This window comes from Zootermopsis nevadensis, unplaced genomic scaffold, assembly GCF_977971745.1.
Source record: "Zootermopsis nevadensis isolate Lab colony 2312 unplaced genomic scaffold, Znev_1.0 Znev_ptg000001l, whole genome shotgun sequence".
Classification (NCBI taxonomy): Eukaryota; Metazoa; Arthropoda; class Insecta; order Blattodea; family Termopsidae; genus Zootermopsis; species Zootermopsis nevadensis.
The window spans coordinates 22,444,360-22,463,299 of NW_028259133.1; the positions used below are offsets into that span (position 1 = coordinate 22,444,360).

General features: G+C 41.3%; 1 protein-coding gene across 1 annotated transcript; it reads right to left on the reverse strand.

Annotated features, from left to right (window-relative positions):
* Positions 1–15,032: 15,032 nt before the first annotated feature.
* On the reverse strand, positions 15,033–18,924 carry LOC147875252 (uncharacterized). The gene is made up of 2 exons (XM_087346716.1): positions 17,579–18,924; positions 15,033–15,711 (listed from the first exon to the last, which is right to left on the reverse strand). Exon 2 carries the CDS (start codon positions 15,641–15,643, stop codon positions 15,215–15,217), a length of 429 nt encoding a protein of 142 aa, XP_087202842.1. The 5' UTR covers positions 15,644–15,711; positions 17,579–18,924; the 3' UTR covers positions 15,033–15,214.
* Positions 18,925–18,940: the final 16 nt, after the last annotated feature.

Below are 18,940 nucleotides of genomic sequence, written 5' to 3' on the forward strand. Positions count from 1 at the left end.
AAAGAAGAAGAAGAAGGCAGAGCTAAGACTCGAGAACAAGTGTTCATATCCAGAAAATCATTCCGTACCGAGCATATTTTATTAGCCACGTGATCTAATTAGAGGTTTGTGGCGACTATTACCGATTGGGTACAAGAATGTTTTGTGGGGTGGAGTTATTTTATCACGTGCTCGAGGCTGATTTTCAAAAGACATGCGTAATTTAGAATTTAAAAAGAACCGGTTATGACGACAGGCGTTTTACTTCTGTACGCTGTCAGAACTTTCGTTCACTGTTTAACGTTCAAATGCGGCAGGCAAACTTTTTAAATTTTGGGACTTTACTGAGTTACGATGCAACTGACCATGAATGCAGAATGCAACGTGCGTGTTATTTCAACAATTTTAGCGTTCCTGAATTTCTTGTCACAGTGAACTTACTAAAACTGCAGCTGTGGTAGCTTGCTTGGTGACACACGCTATGCGACTCCACCCCCATTTAAAAGAAGGTTGAGCTGAAACAGGGTGTTTCATGTTAATTGTCGTTGAAATAAAATTTACTGTGCGTTAGATGTATAACACACCTCTTTCGATCTTTACTTTTTATGTATGAGGGGATGGTTATTCATGTAATAAATGTTTCGAACCCCCTCTGAGCTTAAGATTATGGCAGAACAGATCTCTATCTATCTACCTGTCCGAAAGTCCATCAACCTGTCTTTATTATCCAGAGTTTCCGCATAAAACACAGTAACTAAGTACAACAGCAGAGCATACAGGCTTGGATTCAAACCGGTAACCTGCCGAGTACGAACCCCATTCCACAGCGCCCAGTTCCCACGCTGCGCGTCGCTGCCTGAACGTACCCAGAGCAGCAAGACAGAGCCTTCACTGTCCTAGTGTGTTCGTTGCTTGGTTCTCAGCGTCAATAACAAATATAATGCTCCATGCGCTGTGATCTAATAGGGCAAACCACGGAAGTTTAGAATACTTTTCCAGAAGTCAGATTTCTTGAATAGCCCAGCGACTATTACATTGTCAAGAAGCATTCTGTTCTATAGTTTGTTTCGCAGTCAAATCTAGAGCTTATAACGTGACGAGGACAGTCCTAATGTATTTGAATACATTTATACAAAGACTGAATAATGACCTCAGAATTTCATGAAGCTAAACCTACGATGGCTCAATTTTGTGGGCCCTCAGATTTTAACTGGGAAACTTGGATGTTTTCAAGTTAATGTATGTTCAATAATTCTCTTGTGTTTGGATTATTTACGGCGCGAAACTTGGTCAGTGGCATTTATGCAGTGTCACAAACGCCTACATTTTGCGTTTTGGACGAATGCTTTGTGTTGAAAAGCATGAAACATTGGGTACTTGGCTAGTAACAGCGGAGGGATACAGAGTGACATAGCGTGGGAACCGTGGCGCGCCATTTGCTTGTCTGGTCTGTGACGTCACTTACCCCAGGTTAAAATTAAATAATTTTATGTGTGTCGAACTTTAAAACCCAAATAATAGGCGTACTAAATATATTTAGTGACGTCTGCACTTATTATTTTGATCATTAAATGCCGTCCGTTTGTTAGATTTAGCTTTAACCGTCACAGGATGTCAGGTGGGGTGACATCTTACGGGCGAAATCGCTCTTCATTTTTTTAATCGCGTAGCATCAGAGAGCCATTAGCCTTCGTAAGGGTGAGACGTGAGCCTGCCTGCAGTCTATCTTGGCCTACATCGTACGAATCTGGTATTGTAGAATAAGCAACTAGTGTTCATAAGTTGTATTAAATAGTTTACGTGAAATTAATTGTGATTTCGTATTAATAGAGACAAATTATATGTTCTCGGACACGTCCAAAAGCTACTTCACTTTTCTTTGTATAGTTGGATAAAAAGTAGTTCGTGGTGTGTGCAAATCAGGTCGTGTGAAACAATGAAGAAGTGTTCACTAAAAACGTCGTAACAGTTTCGTGATTTGAAATAACTTCGACTTTGATTTCACGTTGCTCGGTCAACAATTGCAAAATCATTATTCACGATATTCATTCCAACATGGAAAATTACGTGCGAAGTTGGTAGCCATTATGGCGTCTTTTTGCGATGTAGAAATATTAAATATTCAAGTCATTCAGAAATGAAGAACTTTTCCAAAATATTAAATTTGTTTGCCGACTTTTGAGCACGTACACAAAATTACTGCTGACCAGTGGCTTTGTAATCCGCGTAGCCTATAGGAACTGTACCGAGTACACATTAATATGAATAATTAATTAGTTGCAAAAGTGGTAGACATTTTGATTTTTCCGACATGAATATTCAAGCTGATCTGAATTATATTACATATTAATAATGAATGAGTTTTGCAAAGTTTCTAGAAGTTTCTCTTCAAAATTCTGGCGAACGTTTGGGAATCAAATTACTGTAGGACATTAATTGTTGATTGTCATTCTTATGATTTAGTCTAAAAATTCAGTGGTCCCATTGTAAAGTTATTGTCGTAGTTTCATGAAAATAATTTTAAATGCACTTGAGGAGATACTTAAATAATTATTGTGATAATATTATGTCAGTTCGGTTTCATATAAATTGATGAGTACATTTCAGTCAAATAGGGTTACGATGCACTCAGATGTCATTGCTAATATTAAATAGTTTTGTTTTCATATTTATAATCAGCTATTTACATGTGACATTACCGTAAAATGACCTCGCTCGGCTCACTGCTTGTTGCATCCGGAAGGCTCTCGGATAGATTCCCGAGCTGGTACAGAAGGTTTCGTGTTTTTATCCAGTTTCTCAGCGCATAACTAGTCACTGTGTCTTATATTATACTTTATTTTCGAAGCTGCAAAATGATGTGAGCACTAATGTACCAAAGTTAAGTCGTGGGCAATTCTTTTGCTGATCCTGGGATTTGGGATTCGTGCAATAGAATGACGGACAATTGTCTTCCTGTGATTAAATGAAAAAGTTAATTACACTTGAGAAATATGAAATTCATTTCTTAGGATGTCTGCACCATTCCACCCCTTCAAACTACGTTACATTTTATCTTTACGTCGACACGTTAAATGATTTGTTACATCTTTGCAGCTTTTCCTGTACTCTCGCGTAAAATATTCCCATTATCCATAGAGTCAGGAATTCTTCCACTATTTCATCTTCCAGGATAGGAAACCATGAACACTTTTCATCTCCTCGTAATCTCCCGAAGTTTGTTCTACTTAGGCTACGAAGTCTAAACTGCAGTGCGTTTAAAAAGTTCGGTTCATTGTGTTCAGAATTTGTACAAAACTTGAAACATGTTCGCCTGCACCAACAAATTATTCCCCATTATAGCCAAGGTTCTTGGATTGTGACTGAGTAAGAGCAGTAACTGTCAAATCCGCTGACGTCACGTAAATTAAACATTGATATAAAATTATTTGATGGCAGACTCCGCACACGAATCGTACAAATTATCATTCTTTCTGCATGACTAACTCACTAATAAACCTAATAATTCTTTCCTTCTGTGTGCATGGCCGGCGAACACTAACTTTTCATGATTTGTACGTTCTCGTGTGCCCCTGCCATCCGTTGCTTCTTTGAATGTAGACAAATTTTAAATTTCGTTTCGTGAAAGAGCTTAAGAATGAACTTCAGTCGAAATCACGACAGTAAATAAATGGGACCAAAGGCGTCCCCACTCACAAATTCAAGGAATATTATAAAGAGTAGTATGATAATATTAAAAATGTCGCTAAATATGTTACTTGTGATGGGTAGTTGGACAGAACCTTCTATTTAATGTGTTTTGTTCTGAAGTTTCGGTCAGGATTACCACAGTGAAGTTTGCAAATGTTGAACACAGCTTCCATATCAGGTGTTATGTTATCCTGACATATCAATAAGAGCTCTTAATTAATTTACATCTCGACGCTGAGGCTCTCTGTCCGTGTTCCAACTTCTCGATTCTCTTCCACGTCTTCATACATTACAACGTTCTCTGGAAATTCACTGCCACAAAAGAACACGGAAGTTAATTCTCGTCACCAGAAAAACCGAAATTCTACTCCTAGTCCGAACCATTTAACTTAAATTCGGATCTTAACTCCGTTTTAATAATATTCTCCTCCACTCCGAGGCCCCTTAGCTCGTGTCACGTGTTTCCGTGTCAAAGTTTTGTGCTAGGTTTCAAATTCCTTGGGCGTGGCCTTCTTGATGTAATCACAGGAAAGAATAAAATAAATGAAACTCCTTCAACTGATACATCGTTGTTATATCATCATGCTTCGAGTCGAGAATAATTTCAGTTATTGTAGAGTATGAACTTATGTAGGCGTTGCCTTAGTTTTCTAATTTGTTCTGTGCTAGAAAAGATGATTCCATGGACCCGGAATCAAAACTTTAAATAATTCATTTTGACCAAACATCGGACGGCCGTCTTCGCTATGTGAAACTGAATAAAATCACGAAACCAAGCAAAGAGGAGGTTTTTGATCAGAGGAGCTTATGAATGCAACCAGTGGTGGACGGAGCACGGAAAACCAAAACTGTTTTGTTATTGTTAAATTGAGATTTGCAGACATCAGCAACAAATCTTTTTAAAATTGGTTGTCTGTCCATTGAAGAGCCTCCCCCCCCCCACAGCTTATATTTTATACGCAACGTGTTATGTATGCTGTCTAAATGCCCAGCCAATCGTAACCATATTGATTTGTTTATGGCTGTGATGTTCTCACACTAAAAGGCCATGTTACACGATCATATAACTTGCCGAATTCGATGGCGCACGCATTCATCGCGAACTAACAGACATGTCGAAATTTCGTAGTTATATCGCGCGGTGTATTACAGGCAGGCAGGCTCTGGTCATTGCGGTAAGATTTTCGATAAACCAGGAAATATAAGAGAATATTTGCTCGTCAGGGATTTCGAAGTGTTTAGTGTTCAGTAAAGATTGGCTCAGAGTTTCGAAAGAGTGTAAAGTCTGTGTGTGAGTGAAGCGGCCCTCTGAGTATTTGTGGTTGTGTTGTGTTGTGTTGTGCCAGCGAGAGACTTCGAACCAGGGACCATGGCAAGAGGAGCAACGCGCAAACAGTAAAGTTAAGAGAAAAAACCAGTGTCGGCCGAACCCCTAGTGGACGAGGACCCATCCGCTGGAGGATGGGCTGGGTGCTCGCGGCAGATCTTGTACGCCATAGCATCGGCACGGTCTTATCAGAGCGGCCAGGCCCCAGGTTGCCAACGATAACCACGTCGGTCCGTGCCAGGCAACTTGTATTTGACGCGGCGCCCGCCACGACTGAGGGCATGTTAGGTTAAGGTCAAGTTGGCAACCCTGTGCACTTTATACTTTTTTTTATAGTTTGTAAGTTTCCTCCCTGCCCTCCCCGATAGGTGCCCAAGTTAGGTCGCGTGCACTTAGCTTTTGTGTCCATGGCAATGGACGTTCAGTTAGGAGGGTTTGATATTTCTGTGTGTTTTTTTTTATCACAGGGTGCACAACTTGACAGGTTCGGTCGGCACGACCAATGAAATCATTGCGAGAAGGAGAGACAGACAAAAAGAACTTTTGCATTCTCTTCCTGTGAACAAATCGCATTGCAAGGAAAAAGATTCAGTAAAGCCAAAATACGTATTTTGGTTCTTCAGTCTTTCGCTTCAGTGCTGAAAGATTTGTCTGAATCTGTAAGGTTATTTATTGTCAGGAATTCTGAAGAGAAATATTATGTTTTGTTGTGTGTTTTATTCTGTGAACTGAATTACAGGTTATTCGACGTTAGAGAAAGACATCGATTGTGTTTTTTCTTAAGAAAGCGTAATTCAGCGTTATCGAACGCAGATCAGTTACACGAACATTTTGCGTTTCGTTTGTCCGCGAGAATCGCGGAATTGGCGCCGGAGTTAGGATTTTGCACGACGAAAACTTCGCCGACGTAATAACGCGCTTTGGTTTGAACAAATTAGGAGTTTCGTGTGTTGTTCCGGGCCGCGAATCCGTGTCGCTGTTATTTTTTTCAGGAAGGCGAACTCCTTGCACGGGCGTAAAGGTAAGTGACAGAATAAAGGTGGGTGAGAGGTTCGACGTTGTTTGGTCCTCGTTTCCGACGTTTCGTTCTTCGATTAAGTGAACCGTCATTCCAGCGCGACAAATCTGAATTTCGTGTTCTCGTTTCATTTCCGATCTTATTGCGACGTCGTAAAAGCTCGATAAATTTTAGTCCGCGTTTTCGTTCGCCGAAGTGGATGGCCTGCAGTCGTGTCGCTTCGAAGTTGCGCTTGTCAAAACGGACAACTGCAATGAGCAATCATAAATGGCTACTAAACTCTGCGCATGCGCACAGCAGAAGAGATGAGTCACGGAGTCAACGAACAGCACAGGTAAGTTTTCTGAGTTCGTGTTCTTACTTCCAATGTATGATTGTTGAGCCGTTCTTACAGAAGTCGTTTTGTTTGTTTGTTTGTTTGTTACAGGTCCCGCTCATTTCCTGTGCCTCAACGTGGCGAGCGGGTGAAACAAAGAACGATGCACGCCCGAAATTGGTTTTAGGTTTTACTTTGACGGAAATCCGTCCATTTTGGTCACACTGTTTCGTCTGTGTGCGGTTATGATTCGTGATTTGCCCAAGTTAATTGTCCTTTAAACGTTTCAATGTTATTTCGCGTCGCCTATTGACACGTGTTCGTCTGTCTTATTTTCTCCAGGTTGTGAGGATTTGAATAGGAGAGTCGACTTATGCACATAAGTGACGTGGAAATTATAATGGAAATGTCCGGGCAGTATTTTACGAAGTTGTGATTCATCGATTTTGATTAACATGGTTCGGGTAATTTGGACAATTACTCGCGGACGGATACGATGAGACTAATGGGTGGTCTTTAAAAAACACAGACGAGGGGGATTGTTTTGGTTTCTTAATTGTGACACTCTGTGGCACTTATAAAAGTGTCAATTATTTGCTTTCATGAATGTACAGAATTGAAAAATTTGACAGGGTGACCAAAAATGCTCGGAATGATGAAAGAATGTTTTGATATTTTGGCCAAGCAACGGAAGTGTGATGATACAAACTTCTGTTAAACCTCTGTTGTGTGACCACAGAGTTGTATTCGTGAATCTGGTAATTTAGAAATTATGGGGATGCATCGTTCCTTGGCCAAACAGGATGAACCTGATAATTTTAAATAATTTCCTGGTCACCAAGCCCTCGTTCACAGCTTCAAATGCATTCAGTATTTAGCTTTTCAAGAAGTTCCCTCTTACAAATCCTGCCATTTCAGTCTGAACCTGTAACCTAGCAACCTTAAATTTATTTTCATGTTAGCGATGTCACGTGTTGAATGTTAACCGAAGAGATTTTCTGAATCTTTCCGAAATTATTCACGTGTCTGTAGTAATAGCAGTGCCTGGATCCAGTTTCTGAAATTTAATGTCTGAAATATTCATTATTATAATAATTTCTCTAACTATACATGAGTCACTTAACTCGACTTTTATCACAAGAATACTTTTAACATTTGCCTTAACGTCACGTATAAGAATTGTGGAATGGAGGGCTTAATGTTCATCAAAAGGTTTCAGGTAACTCGTGTCATCACTAGCTCAAGTTGAATTTTGACATTCTGTGAAAATGATGTACGTAAATCTGTGATTTATCGGAAGGTACTACGCTTGCAGGTACCTGGAGGAACTAACAAAAACCAGGACAGCTCATCCGCAGTCCAATTCTTGAGCACAGGACGTCCAGAACACAGAGCAGAGGGGCTACGCCTTCAACAATTCATCATCACGAAGTTTTGTTGTTAACTTGATGCATGTTTTTGGATATTTCCTGGGGATTGAGACGAGCTGCATCCAGTGAGTTTTTCTAGTGTTACAGGATAATGTAAGCAGAGCCAGCGTCTGAAATGTTGTTTTTTTCAACAAAAATATATTTGTTTCGAAAGTGCAATTAGCCTCTTTACCGTCCAGTAAAATGTTAATTTTAACTTTGTCCAGTTAACACAATTTATTCCAGCAGTATCAATACAAATCACATTAAAATTACGCAATTTATAATATTTCTCTTTAGAGTAAATTAAATGTAAAAATACCTTCACGGCGACTACCAAAAACACGTAAATAAAACCGAGCGCCTTACTCCAGACTCCTCCCAGTTCCACAAGAGGCGCCACCATCACCTCGTTTTCATCTCGTGCTACCAAGGTCTCCTACGTCGCACTCGCATAGCAAATTGTGATGAGCATTGACTATTATATTAGGAGCAAACCTTCGTGTGTTTTTAAACATAATTCTCGTGTGTTCTAATTGTGGTGCAATGTATTCAGTACAGCTGTTTCTCTGTCGTTCAATATCCTAGAAACAAAGCGAGCTCCTGAAACGCTGAGCGATGGATGAACACAAATCTTAGTACTTAGTACATCGTATTTGATTCTGTGTAAATGTTGTTTTGAAATTGATGTTGCTAAAACTTCTGTCACTATTTACGAGATAAATTGTTAGTATTAACTGAAATTATGAATTGTAAAATGGTATAAAAGATACTGGACTGAGAGCTGTGTTTTAAGTCCACCTGACGTCATATTTTCAGGGGCTTAAAATGTCGCCTTTGATACATTTCATTGCCTCATCTTTATCAATTCCTCGTGGCGTCTGTTTCGATTCTGTCTCTGAGAGTTTGTTTCTGTTTTGTGCGGTCGAAATTGGAACTCCATTACGACAACGGAATCATCCAAATTCGAAAGAGTTCAGAGAAAGTTTCGTGCTTTGTGCCACGGTAATTACGAATGCATTTTAGTTACAGTAAATATCTCAGGCGGCGTCTTGATGACTTCCCTTTTCAATTCGTTTAAGAACAAAATTAGCTTTTTCCGTGTTTGATTTTGCTTTTGTCCTGACCTCTGTACATTTACGGTTAGTCTCAATTTCAAGGTCAGAGGCGTACTGCGTGTTTTTGTGCAGTAATTAAAGTTAAGATTCATCCGCGAAAGACTTGCTCGTGTTGTGTTGGTGGACGTGTATTCGCGTTACTAGACTTCTATGTCACTTTTATTAGATTCGATGTACGAATTAAAATAAATGTATGCTTATAAAAAATCCGGACAATTTGTGACCGAATGTCAAAGTATCATAACAATTATGCACTGTCGTCTTCGTTACTTCAATGCAACACGAATATTCAAAATAATAACGTGTAAAATTTACTGCGATGTAACTTAATGAAGCTTCTACAAAGTACAGTCAAATAATTAAATAAATTTAGAGCGTGATGGAGCACGTACACACAGACGTAGTGTTCCGTGCTCCGTGACCGGAGAAACCTAAATGGAGAACAGCCCGTTAAATCGGAAAATGTTGTGGGAGATTTGTCGCCAGTTACGAGAAAAGCTTTGACCTTGGTAGTGCGCGCAGAGCATAAGGAAAATGTTTTCTCAGCTAGAATACGTTCTCACGGCGGGGAGTACGAAGACGCCCGTCTTCTGCGTTGTAGCGCCGCGAAGTCTGGTAGGAGGTCCCTCCTGCCTCCATCATCACGTCGTCTTATCGCCCTGACGATGGAGGCATCAAGCAGCGTCGGTTTGAAGCCACAGATTTACAACCCTCAGACTTCTACAGAGGTCAGAACTGCCGAGGTCAAATCTTTCGCCGTGAGTCAGGAATAATATGCATAGCAGATCGTTACAGATTGCACCGTCCTTTAATTACGAGTCGTAGTTCGTAAGTTTTTCTACGCACTTATTAAGTAGCTGAGCGTTGCCACGTTCAGCGCTGATTAGATCGCTATAGCCCTTATGTCCGGATCCCCTGTTTTCAGTGCACGTGCATCGTGTCTCAAGGTCCCCTCCCCGTCCTCCCCTGCGCCTCATCGTGGGAAATTGCAGGTGTCCGGAGTCTTTTTCTGTAACTTGTTTGTCAACTTGTTTTTCACCTGAAAATAAATAACTAAAGCCTCAGCTGAGGCGATCTTTAATTAAACCCCGTGAACCCAGCAAAAGAGTCTCATAAATCCCTTCATCGAACCCAAACCCACCTTGGCAACAATCTACAAAGAAGAAGGGAACGGTTTCACAACCTCTTCAAATGCCGTGCTTTCAGTTAACAGATGTGTTTATTTATTCAAGGTATTTTTAGGTATTTTAATGAATAAGCACAAAATATTACCACAAAATACACAAAATTGAATTTCGTTAAGGCACATACAGAGTAACAGGAAAATGATACAGCTCTAATCAAAGGGGGAACTCAATTCATGTTTCCGAGATAAAATCAAATACAGAATCAGCTTAACAGATCGTAAGCCGGGCCTGAAAGAAGACTTCACGTCTTATAACTGCCTCGAACCTGGACAATACCTCACCAGAATGCGCCACTAACCAGGACGTGGTTAACATAACACATCATTTATTCCGGCCCGAGTCCATTGTGTTACAAGACAGAACAGTTTCATTTCTTCGAGGACACCAGCAGAATCTAAAGTTCTCACGGCGGTAAGAACGAAATTTCTTTCGTTCTGGATTGACCACTGATCGGCGCTGCAACCAAGGACACAGTCGTCATCCTCCACCTTTCCTTCCTCAAGCGCAGAAAAATCAATAACGTCCCGAAGTTCCTCGTCCGCCAGATGGCAGGAGAATGTTGATGTAGACCATGCACGCAGCTAGTTTCAGCTCGCAGACACAGATAGCGCGCGTGTCAACACTTCCACTTCCTGTTCGTACAGCGGATGTAATGACGACGTATATTAATTTGCACGTGTTTAACTATAAGCATAATTCACTATGGCGTGTAATTAGCAAATGGTCATTTTTGGTCCAACAACACAAAGTTTATTCGCGGGAAATCTGTTGTCTCGTCTCAGTAAATAAAGAAATTAATTAATGCCTGACGGCATGACAAAATATCCAAAAGACAGTCGCCTTCCTTTGAATTTTAAGTTAATATTCTTTAACGATGCCATTTTATAATGACTCAACTTTTCGGTTCATAATTAATATATGATATAATGATTACCAGCCCATGAATATTGGTCATCTGGAGAGAACTTTTGACTGTGAAAGAGGCTTAGAGCCTGCCACTTCAAAACCATCGTCAGTACGGGCTTCTACTACACATTTTTCACATAACCGGAAATCTTCTAGAACTATCTAAACAAAAGACGGGAGTCTAACGAAGGTTTATTGCGATTACATTCCAAATTCTTTTGCACTAAAAGGGCTATAAGCTGTGTCTATTTCTTGTTCCTACTTTTTAATTTCTGTTTTGCATGGATCAGAGTCCTTCATCGGAATCCGATAGCAACTTACTCACTCAAGAAATCCACCGCCTTTCATTGAATCCAAAGGTTCATCACCGCCTTCACAAGATTATCCTTATTCAAATTCAACCCACTCTCTAACATTTAACTTCATTACAATCCATTTTAATATTATCCTTCAACTTACTCTTATGTTTCATGGTAAATTTAAAGTGACATAGAAGATGCTGTAGAATTTACTTTTTCTTACAATCTCTGATTGGTTAATTAGGTTAATGGACCTATAATAACTTCACCTAGATTCTAGGTTGTCCCCAGACATTGTGGCAAAGGGAAGGAAACCCCCGTCCTGCCAAGAATTGAAGCCCGAACGCCCAGTTCGTAGCTAGTAGCCTGAAAGAGGCCCCAATCCGGATTGACGGAGGCGTTACTTATATACTTTGTATATCATCTTGGAAATTCAGCGGACGCCGACTTCCTTATGAGCTCGGCGTAAACCGTAGTCAGAAATGTGGGGCGTAAGCGAAGCCTTTTCTATTTGTGTAACTTTTCTTTTGAATTCGAATCGTTTCATTGGAAAACAGAGACAGATAACGGCGAACGAATAAAATGTACGGAGAAGAAACAGGGAAGGAGAATAGGAAAAGATGGAGCTGAAACAAGAGGGAACACAATAATAATTGTGATCTTACCTCTCGTTCCATGTGTGGATTTTCCACGGATCTGCGTTCTGACATTCGACAACCGAAACCTCCCAATAGCCGCGATGTACGCGACAGACATTAAGGAGGCTAATAAGTCCTTTGAAAGTGCGACAAAGTTCAAATACTTGGGAAAAACAATAACGATTCAAAATGATGCTCACGAGGAAGTTAGGAGGAGATTAAATTCCGGAAATGCTTGCTACTTCTCAGTTCAAAATATTTTGTCTTCCCGTCTGATTTCTAAGAACCTGAAGATTAAAGTATACAAAATACTAATTTTGCCTGTTGTGTGGTATGGGTGCGAAACATGGTCAATTTCGTTGACATTACTGTGTTGAATATTTCGGGCACAAACCTGGGTCCACATTTTCGCCTTCCGCTGTTATGTTATGGCAGTGAGCGTCAGTGTGGACCCGGCTTTAAGAGGCCGAGAAGTGAAAATGAAACTTAAAGATAAAAAGAAGAAGACAAATCTAAATAAGTTGGAGACTCGAGAACAAGTGTCCATATCCAGAAAATCATTCCGTACCGAGCATATTTTATTAGCCACGTGATCTAATTAGAGGTTTGTGGCGACTATTACCGATTGGGTACAAGAATACTTTGTGGGGTGGAGTTATTTTATCACGTGCTCGAGGCTGATTTTCAAAAGACATGCGTAATTTAGAATTTAAAAAGAACCGGTTATGACGACAGGCGTTTTACTTCTGTACGCTGTCAGAACTTTCGTTCACTGTTTAACGTTCAAATGCGGCAGGCAAACTTTTTAAATTTTGGGACTTTACTGAGTTACGATGCAACTGACCATGAATGCAGAATGCAACGTGCGTGTTATTTCAACAATTTTAGCGTTCCTGAATTTCTTGTCACAGTGAACTTACTAAAACTGCAGCTGTGGTAGCTTGCTTGGTGACACACGCTATGCGACTCCACCCCCATTTAAAAGAAGGTTGAGCTGAAACAGGGTGTTTCATGTTAATTGTCGTTGAAATAAAATTTACTGTGCGTTAGATGTGTAACACACCTCTTTCGATCTTTACTTTTTATGTATTAGGGGATGGTTATTCATGTAATAAATGTTTCGAACCCCCTCTGAGCTTAAGATTATGGCAGAGCAGATCTCTATCTATCTACCTGTCCGAAAGTCCATCCACCTGTCTTTATTATCCAGAGTTTCCGCATAAAACACAGTAACTAAGTACAACAGCAGAGCATACAGGCTTGGATTCAAACCAGTAACCTGCCGAGTACGAACCCCATTCCACAGCGCCCAGTTCCCAAGCCGCGCGTCGATGCCTGTTCGTTGCTTGGTTCTCAGCGTCAATAACAAATATAATGCTCCATGCGCTGTGATCTAATAGGGCAAACCACGGAAGTCTAGAATACTTTTCCAGAAGTCAGATTTCTTGAATAGCCCAGCGACTATTACGTTGTCAAGAAGCATTCTGTTCTATAGTTTCTTTCGCAGTCAAATCTAGAGCTCATAACGTGACGAGAACAGTCCTAATGTATTTGAATACATTTATACAAAGACTGAATAATGGCTACAGAATTTCATGAAGCTAAACCTACGATGGTTCAATTTTGTGGGCCCTCAGATTTTAATTGGGAAACTTGGATGTTTCCAAGTTAATGTATGTTCAATAATTCTCTTGTGTTTGGATTATTTACGACGCGAAACTTGGTCAGTGGCATTTATGCAGTGTCACAAACGCCTACATTTTGCGTTTTGGGCGAATGCTTTGTGTTGAAAAGCTTGAAACATTGGGTACTTGGCATAAAATGAATTAATGGTTTCATCATCGCACTCAGCTGTGCTGATGCAGTGAAAGGTTTCGACGGACTGGACTCGTAGGTCGATTGAATCTGGTGTCAGAGTTGCAATATTAAGACGAAAATTCTCCGGGATGTCGCGCCGTATAATACAGTAGAAACTGGCCGACGTTTCAGAGGTGCTTACTTCCTGCATCATTGGGCACTCATCGCCCTGATGATGGTAGGTAATAAGCACCTCTGAAACGTCGGCCAGTTTCTACTAGATTACTTGCCGCTGTGAGAAGCTGAAATCTCACTTACAGCAAGGATGTTTCTGGCAAAGTGACAACTTGCAAGATCAAGAAGGAGATGGGGGATACCATTGAGGTTGGTTTTATGGAAATAAGTTGCGAGTACGTGGACTGGATCCGTGTGGCTTGGCACTGGGACAGACGGAGGATTCTGTTAAAGGCCTGCTTCGTGTTCGGCAGGTCCCGGATTCAAATCTCGGCTCAGAGCCCGGCTATCTCAGCCCCTCCAGGCAAATTCCGGGATGGTACCGTAAATTAGGCCACAACCGCTTCCTTCCACATCCTTTCTAATTCATTATTCATTGTCTTCCTCTCATTCGACGCTGTGTAATCCGTTGAATTGTAAAAAGATAATCACGAGGAGGTTTTATCATTATCGCAGCTGCGTCGTCTCACGCACGGCTCTGTCTGATTTCCGCTGGCCTTGACCTAAGTAATTGGTTCACGCGGCGATTTCTTGCTTCAGGCAGGATCCGGTACGAGAGCTCGTGGCAGAATTTCCTGAAGAGGACGTCTGCATTTTATGGCTGTCGACACGATCACTGTGATGGAAAAGTTCTCTTATCACGGAATGTTAAACTGCAGGTCGTGTCTCAAATATTTTTAGATGCATTTAACTCTTTGAAGCACAGTGGTAACTATATGTACCACCTGCAGTTATATTTATGGGGTCCTCTTAAGGTACAATTTGGCTGCACGCGACAGAGACGGACTCATCGCAGCTTCCCGCCACTCACTTTTGAGGTGACGACCGAGACATGCGGCAAAGTGTTTGTTTTGTTGAGACGCGTGCACATATTCTGTGAAAAATGAGTATAAAAATGCTTCTAAAAAGGTTACTCCAAGAAGAAGAAGAAGAAGATGTGTTGCTGTGTTATTTGTTGCGAAAGAAAGAAAGAAAGAAAGAAAGAAAACCTACGAGTTCAATATTCAAAACCAGACGCGAAGAAGGATCTTTCTGTCTGTTAATAAAGAATCATTTATCATTAGAAGAAGAAAATTTCAGGAGTTATTTCAGATTGAATCAAAAGCAGTTTGGTTACGCACTGAGTTTAATAGAAAAAACATACAAACAACAAAAACTGTCGCTCACGTTACGGTTAAGTTTCTTATATTGTATTATTACTAATTATGTCACAAATGTAATGACAATTGTCTTCATTCTGTGATGTTGGTTGGTTCGGGGGTCGAGGCAGTTCTTATAGGAGAATGTGCTGATACCTCAGATGAACTTGGGTTGGACATCCCATGTTGCTCCTCGCATATCCATCTGAATCACTTCATAGTGACTTAAAATGTTAGCTTGTATTTTCAAACGTGGAGCCTTTACGTGGTTCCCAAATGAAGCAATTTCGTCTTCAATTTCTGTATCAGTGTTGGCACTTAACTGTTGCACGAGATTATCAAGAATATCATCATGATTGTTGTTGCGTCTTTTTCGTCGTGGAGGCTGTGGTACAGAGGACTGCGATGCTTCATCTGGACAACCTTCGCTGTTTTCAGTCCGAGTCTCAAACTGTGCGTTTGCCGCTGAATCTGACTCAACATTAGATGCAGTAGGTCTTTCTGTTGAAACCGGTTCTAAGAATTGGAGTCTCTTGAAAAAATCCCACTTAGAATTTTTCGGTGGTGCAGCTGATCCGGTTGACATTTTTCTTTTGCGTTTAAATCGATTGTATGAATCCCGTATATACTTCCAGCGTTTTCTACAGTCTCCATCTGAAATGAGAAAATACGCCCATTTTCGTGTGCGTGTTCTTTGTGTACGATATCACTTATTGAGTGATTGACAATTTTTTCCCTTCAGATTTATGGCGACTGGCGAAAGTTACGCTTCACTATCGTTTGCTTACCGTATATCAGCGCGTCATATTTCACCAATCGTGAAAGAGGTTCTTAGGTGTCTAAGAAACAAGTTGGTACCTCAACTCATGCCTGAACCTACGCAACGAGAGTTTCAACGCATTTCAAACGAATTTTGGATAAAATGGAATTTTCCGAACGCCGTTGGAGCCAATCTCTTTCAACTACAAAGCTTTCTTTTCTATCGTTCTTTTAGCCATCGTGGACGCTAATTACAAGTTTATTGCGGTCGACGTCGGTGCATGTGGCAAAGAAGGTGATTATTGGAAATAACTTTAATCTTCCGGGTCCTGAGTGCCTTCCGGGAACCATTTCTAACTTTCAGGCGAAGCATCGGGTCTCGACGCGTATCTGATGAAGTTGCAAAGAATGACGTAACTGAACAGACATTCAATTATCGCCTTTGTCGTGCCGGAAGGGTATCGGAAAATGCATTTGGGTTGATTTGCCAAGTATTTTGAGTGTTTTATACACACATAAACATTTTGCCGGAGACATGTGATGATTTGATATTAGTCGCCTGTTACGCGATGGATTCCTAGTAAAAATCTGGAAAAACTTTCTATCACTTCAGTAATGACGTGGAAACAACGCCACCAAACACGCACTCCTTATCTCGAGCAGGAGGCGAGATAAGAGAAGAGTTGAGAAAATATCTCATGTCAGACGCTGGTGCAGTTTCTAGGGAAGTAGATCTCAAAAACCTGGTAATAATCCATTCATTGCATGACGTGTTTAAATCTAGAAGACGTTATATTGTATTATAAAAACGCAAACAACTAACCACTTTTGTCTAATTAGGCGAGCTTCGGGATTTAGAGGGTTAAGTCTGGCATTTATGAAAGCGACAGTGAACTTATGAGTCCTGCAAATTTCGTGACTGTCAGGCATCGAGCAGGACCCCGTTCCTTGGCGTATAAAAATGTATTCTGTGAAAGTTAAGTTGCCACCACGCCCCGCAGTAAAGCTGACAACCGATTTCAGACTACGTTGCCGATAACTGGGTTACACCGAACGCCTATTGATTGCAGCATCCTTGGCGATGTAAAAGTCTGACCAGAACGAGCTGCATGGAGCAGAGTCCATCTTCAGCCCTCGGTCGGTCGGCTAGTCAAATTCTGAACGAAATTCTTATCTCCTTATAACGCAGTTTCCTCCTCGCTCTTGTCACTTCATCCGTCTCGGGTCCAGATATTACCCTCAGCGCTCTCTTCTCAGACACCCCGAGTCTGTGTTTTCGCTTGAAGTGAAAGACCGGGTTTCACACCCATACAAAACAGTAGGAAACATTCGTTGTTAGAGAGGAGACGGGAAACAGAAGATTGTGAACTGCGGGCGGGAGAATGTGAAGGTGCGTCGTGCAGTTGTAATACGCTTGGAAGTGCCTGAGGTAAAGTTGGTAATCGGCTTCCTCAGACGTTGGTAGTATTTCGTAGGATTGGCGGGCAGATTGAAATAGCTGAAGGTTGTCAGTTTGTAGATAATAATATGAAGAGTTTTATTCAGTCTCAAGACAAGATCAAGTTCACGCGCCCTGGGACCATGAAGTTTATGTATAATATCGAAGAAGGTGGCGTGATGTCATTCTCTTTATGAGTGTGACCTCACACGTGATCTCGTTACAGGCGATGACATCATAAGGAAACTGTTATCACAGGAGGCGTTGCGAGCTGTGAGGGCGCTCTCATATTACATCTGCTTAATCTCAATACGTGGAACTTACACAGTGTCTGAATTTAATTCGGATGGAGTTCGGACCTCAGCTTCTGGGGAATGCGGTGATGATCCTTCGCGGAAGTGTAGGCAACTGTCAGTTGCTCGAGAGACGTGCTAATTCCTTTCTTGTAGCTCCTGAGAAATGCCGCCAGTCGTTTTTCTGGGTCTCTCCGACTGTCGGTTGTTTCCATGGAGACGGTTCCCTGACCTTGACCGCTATTTGTGATCTGGCCTTCGGCGTTGTGCGAGGGCTGGGCCTGCCAAAGAATTACGGAATGTTGGTCGTTCGCTTAATAACTCGCCCTGCTCGATTAATCCAGACCCGGGGACTAACAGGAATCTTTACTCGAATTTACCGCGGGCCGGCGAGGGAAGTAGGTTGTGTGGATAAAGCTGGCTCAGGAGGAGAATGCCCCGCGTAGCGAACTTTCGGGTTGCTGCCCTCAACAGCGCTGAACGGATTTTGATGAAACTGAACGCGAACTGGCGTCGGTAGGCATCGCTTCGGGAAATTCTCCGCTCCACATTTAGCTCATCTCTGGTTTTCAGAGTTCACTTGGCAAATGTTCACATTCGCTGGCTTCATATTTTAGGGTAACAAGTTTGAATCCACGAAGTCATTGTCATTATCGGAGATAGAATTGAAGTTGCTCAAAATCTGCCACCACGCGAGATCCGACATACAGACAATTGTCTCAGTTCCTTGCCCACGTAAAACCGACGTTTCGGGAACAAACCCTGAAGATGGGGACAGAGTTTGTTCCCGAAACGTCGGTTTACTACGGTAACCAGTTGATTATGTGTAATAAAATTGTTTGTATCTTGTGAATCACACAAAACATCATAGTTGAATGGTTAGTACTCCTGCTACATGTTTGGCAGGTCCTGGGTTCAGATCTTGGCCTGCAGACTGGCTATCGTGACGAAGGCTTGTTGTGGTTTTCCTCAGTCCCTCCAGAAAATGCTTGGATAGTTCCTTAAATTAGGCCATGATCACTTCTGTCCACATGTTTTCCAATTCTCTGTTTACTATCATCCTCTCACTCGACATTATAAAGTCTCAGCTAGTGACAGCATCGTTAAATAAAGTATAAATAAATTGTGAGTCACATGAAGATGGCTGCCTTCTGGGTTGTAGCATTACAACACAGAAAACGAGTCATATTCGTACTCGCCACTGTGAGAACCTCAATTCTTACTGTGACTCGCATGCTTTTGTTGTGCTGTAACTTTGTGTGCCTGAAACTCGGGACTGTCAGTGTGATGGTATGAGATAAGAAATTCATGAACATGTGTCTGCACGACCTTGAATTTTAAGACATCCCATCTTACTAGTGACATCTTATAAATTGATCTGAAGTTGTCACTG